General features: G+C 57.2%; 1 protein-coding gene across 1 annotated transcript; it reads right to left on the reverse strand.

Annotated features, from left to right (window-relative positions):
* Positions 1 to 2,445: 2,445 nt before the first annotated feature.
* SLC32A1 (solute carrier family 32 member 1) lies at positions 2,446 to 4,781 on the reverse strand. Its single transcript, XM_085313870.1, has 2 exons — positions 4,404 to 4,781; positions 2,446 to 3,633 (listed from the first exon to the last, which is right to left on the reverse strand). The coding sequence occupies exons 1-2, from the start codon at positions 4,779 to 4,781 to the stop codon at positions 2,446 to 2,448; spliced, it is 1,566 nt and encodes a 521-aa protein (XP_085169996.1).
* Positions 4,782 to 4,985: the final 204 nt, after the last annotated feature.

The raw sequence follows: 4,985 nt of genomic DNA on the forward strand, positions 1-4,985 counted from the left end.
GGCAAGCCGAGGGCCCGGCGGAGGCAGGCGGGGAGCTGCGGGGGGACGCGGGGGGCCTCACCGCGTCGGCGCCGCCGTTTTAAGCGAGGGGCCGGCTGCTGGCGGCTCCCTGCTCCGCGCCCCCGGGCAGCGCTGCGTTAGGTACAGGTGCGTTTCCCCAGGGAAGGCGGGGAGAAACGCGGCTCCTCGGACGGAGCTGCCCCGCGAGGGGACGAAGCGCAGGGTGCCTCGTCTAGGGGACGCAGASCCACGCCGCGGCACGCGTTTCTGGGCCTTGCACTCGCGTGGGGTGCTTTTTCTTCTACACGGAATAAAGCCGGCTCACGCCGAAAGCTTCCCTGGGATTTCCTCCCGGAGACCCGCGACGGGGCCGGGGAGGGGAGATCGCCCCGGAGCTGCCCGCAGCGGGGCTACCGCCGCGCACCGGCGGCTCGCAGCCGGCCCCCGCCCGGAGCCTGCCCCTAGCGCGGCCCGCACACGGTTTTTGGCGGGGGGAGGGGGATGGATTGAAGTGGGAAATCCGTTCTGCTAACGCACCGCTAAGCTTGGGAACGGCCCCGGCCCTGGGGGACGGGGGCTGCGGGAACGGCACCGGCACTTGCAAACGCTCCCCTGCACCCAGCAACGACCGGACAGAGGATGAGTTGTTCCGTCGTCGCTTTTAAACCCGCTGGTGTTTTCCTGCTGCGGATCAAGGCGTTTGGGGCGCACACAGCGCCTGGCTCACCCCCAGGGCCCGGCTGCCGCCCCCGGCCGCAGAGTTTGGGGCAAGGCGAGGCTCAGGCGTGAGCTTCCTTCAGGCGAAGGGGGCTCTGAGCCCGTTATTTCGTTTCGTTTTCTCCCCCACGGCGTTCGCTTGTTTGCAGGAACATTTTTCCCCCTTCGCAAGAAGCAGAGGCTCGGGACGCGTTTGCAGCCGGCGCCTCCGAGCCCGGAGCCGGGGAGCGGCGCGGGGAAGCCGGGCCGGGGCAGCGGCAGCCGCCTCCCTCGCTGGGCCGAGGGCGAGCCGTTCACGAAATGCAGATTTCCGACCTGTTACGAGCAATTTAATTCGACAGTTAATGAGAAACAAGTGCTGTCCTTGCGGTGCCGCCAGCGTGCGTTATCACTGCGCRGATCGCGCTCCGCGAAACGCGCCCCGTCTGCCCAGGGCGAGCAAACGCKGCGAAAAGAAACCTCCGCCCGGCCTTCCGTTTGCGTAAAAGCAGCGAGGCACCTGCACGAAAGGCAGGAGCGGAAGGGGCGATGCCGAGCTCTGCCTGCAAGGGGTGCCCGGCGGGCGCCGTGGGGAGCGGCCGGGGCGGGGACCGGCGCTGCCGCCGCCCCGGGGGACGTGGCCCGGCCCGACCCACTTGCCCTGGCCCACGCGGGGCCGGGGGCAGCTCCCGCTTCTCCCCTGATCCCTCTCAGACATCGAAAAACACGGGGGCCACTTGCCCTCCCTCCATTCCTGGCCCTGCCCAGCACCTGCAAGCCCCCGACGAACCAGGCCAGCCGGGTCGGTTACGTTTTCTCTTTATTGTTCGATATATTTATGTACCACATTATATGTTAAAGATAGATTTTTTTCTGATATACATTTTTCATCTTATTTACCACAATTACACCACACATACATTGGAAACAGCTCCACGGATCTGGTAGATTGCACAGAATGAGTTGTGTCTTAGTTTTGCTTCTGTATCCTGAACAATGTCAAACCCCACAACTTTTTTTTTTCTTTTCATAATTTAGAAGTAACACTTGTTAAAACAACCAAAGAAAACAATCACCAAGAAGTGGACTCCAGATTCTGTGATTTCTGTCAGAAGCAAAATGTTGTAATCGATGGGAAGTGCCGTTCCTTGATATGAATTGAGATGGAAGAATTAAGCAGTCCTTACGTACTATATAACTACAGTGTAAACATTAGAGGTAACTGGCATCGCTGGTCATCAGTTGTTGCTTGGACTTTTGGGCTGTTCATACAATCTAGGTCTCATCGACATCTGTCTCACAAGGTTCCTGCTCCCAGCACCTGTTACTAATTTGCTTCTAATTGTCAGCACAGTAACCCAAATCCATTGGATTGGCAACTGTGTTTCAGCTCCTGAAACATTGCATTGCATATCTGTAAAGAGTATTGAAAACTGATTGTTCCCCAATAGGTCGTTGCTGGGAGCCAAGCATCAGGCAACTAGTGAGGAGATGAGGTGGGGCATCAGATATTTTTCTCTGAAAAAATCTAAATAACAAAAAATATATTTAAATCTAGCTTATTTAAAAAGACTTTAGGGCAAACACTTTTATTTCCTTCTTATTTCATTCAATTTTTAGATTCTATAACATAGAATTTGTTGGATGCACATAACTAAAATAATGACTCTTCATTAAAAGGATGCAGAATTATTTGGCTATGCAAATGTTCAATGCAATTCTTTTAATGCAACCAACTCTGGCCACTGCTTAGTCTTCAGCATTGGTTCTAAAAGCCTCTATAAGGCCTTCTAAAGAATGGATGAACCCAGACACACTGCAGATACCACCTATAACGAAAATGGCTACATCAAAGAAGACATGGTGCCACAAGAGCTTCCTCCACAAGAGTTTGAGGTGGAAAAGACTGGGGAGCAGGAAACAGAGACCTGCACCTGTGAGGCTCCCAGTAAGACCCATCAAGAGGGCAAAATGAGGGACGTAGATAGCCATTAGCAAGGTGAAAACTACCAGGGCACATCTGAGGGTGAGTCCCCAGGATTTGAGCCTCCCATCACCCCCATAGCAGTTAGGAAAGAAGGCCCTGTTTCCATCTTGGAAAAGGGATCTCTCCAAGACTTCCACAGCTGCAAAGAAGGGCAAGGGATAAGAAAGCAAGGCTTTGGCCACCAAGAAAATGTTGACTACTGCCCTAATGGTAGATGGTAAGTTATCTGTAATGACTTCCTTGGTCTCATCGGCCCAGGTCAGATAGGCGACCAAGGCRAAGAGTCCCTTAAGGATGCAAGCTGCTATGTGAGTCCAATTCATCATGCAATGAAACTCCTTGGGGTTCTGCATGTTCCCCTCCAAGGAAGGCAAAAAGATTTGGGAGGTGTAGCTGAAGACAATGATACCAATGGAGATGGGAAACTTCTTCACATCAATGTAAAACTTGACTTTGTCCCAGGCCCAGTCACGTGCCCTGGAGAGGCAGTAGGCAATCACCAAGATGTTGATCACAAAGTGGGCTAATGTGCAAAGCAAGCTGAACTTCGAGACTGCCTTGAGGTTCTTCAAGAACGCACAAGGCAGGAGCACTGCTGTGGCAATGATGGACCATGACTTCTGGGAGACAGGCAAGTTTGGGAAGCTGTTGTACATCAGATTCCCACTGACCACCACATAGAGAATGCAGGTCATGACCAGTTCAATGATCTGAGCCACGTTCACAATTCTGCCTCCGAGCGTGGGGAAGCGGGGCGCGCAGCAAGCGTTTGCTATGTCCACATAGGAGTCTCTCACCCTGACTATCTCCCCATCCTCATTCTCTTCATAAAGACAGGCAATAAGGATTTTCCCAGTGTAGCAGCAAACCACTGCAGCAAAAATTATTAAAAAGAGTCCTAGGTATCCACCATGAAGGATGGCATAGGGCAGGCCCAGAACAAACATCCCCTAGAAAGAGACAAAATGGAAACTGTGTTGCTTGTCTCATGGAGAGGACCAGGCAGGCGCCTGTTCCCAGGCACGCGCAGCTGCACAGTCAGTCTCACACACATACACACCCCGTGGCTCAGTCGCACACAATCGCAGCCATGCACACCAACATGCAGCCGTGCAATTGCACCCCGCAATCACAGCCGCACACAGTTACAGACACAACCTTTCCCCCCTTCTTACACACTGCCCGCGGCACTCGCACCCGCGCAAGCACACCTGTGCTATCACACCCGCGCAAGCACACCCAGGCACTCACGCACTTCCGCACAATCGCACCCGCACCCCGGAGCACCGCAACAAGCCAGCACGGTTCCAGCACCCCGGGCTTTGCCCTCGTCTCTGCCACCTCTGTCYGCTGCTTCTCCCAGTGCACCGTGACCCTGCAGGTGCCCCCAGAGCTGGGACCCCTGGAGGAGCCGGACCGGGCCCACCCTGGGGGCCACCTGCTCCCCCCGTCCCCGCCCCCCTCCCACCGCAGGGCTCACCACCCCCTCCCTGGCTCTGCTCATTGGTGTTGGGGGGGAGGTGAGCAAATGGATATGGCTTGGGGTTTTTTTGGTTTGTTTTTTTTTTGTTGTTGTTTTATCTTTTTTCCCCCTGCCAAGGGGGGGTTTGCAATCCTGGGCACAATTTGTGCGGCGGACACAGAAGTCACTGGGGTCTGGGGGCATGGGAGCGGAGCAGGGGCACCTGCAGCAGCCGGGGACCCCCCCCCCCGGGCTTACCTGGATGGCGTTGGTGACATTCCAGCCCGCTTCCCAGGCTGTGATCTTGGGCTTGCCCTGGCCGGAGAGCTCYGCACACCCACCCGCGTCCTTGGAGGCAGATGGCGGCAGGGGCCCGGTGCCGTCGCGCTGGTAGTGGATATCTCCCTCCAGGGGCGGCTCGGCGCCTTCCTCGCTGGCGTCGGACTTGAGGATGTCCATCTGCAGCCCTTGCCGGTGCTCCATGTCGAGGTCATCGCAGTGGGCAAACCCCACCGCCTCCTCGTCGGTGGCCGCCTGGAAGCCCATCCGCGCGAACATCCCGCTCATCTTCGCCTGGGACTTGTTGGACACCGAGGTGGCCACGTTGGAAATCTTGCTGCGGAGGAGGGTGGCCATGCTGGCTGGCGCGCCGGCTCCGCGGCTCCGCGACCCTCTGCGGCGGAAAGACCCGACGGGGCGGGGAGCGGRGGACGGCCCCTGAGCGCCCGGCGAGAGGCGCCCGCCGCTGCGGGAGGCTTTGCCAAGCCGCTACCTCCCCTGGGCAGCGCAGCCCGCCCCGCGGCCGCTCCGCAGCCCCTGGGGCATGACACCGCTGCGGGA

The sequence above is a fragment of the Rhea americana genome, unplaced genomic scaffold, assembly GCF_003343005.1.
Source record: "Rhea americana isolate MKP2758 unplaced genomic scaffold, rheAme1 scaffold_4, whole genome shotgun sequence".
In the NCBI taxonomy this organism is placed as follows: Eukaryota; Metazoa; Chordata; class Aves; order Rheiformes; family Rheidae; genus Rhea; species Rhea americana.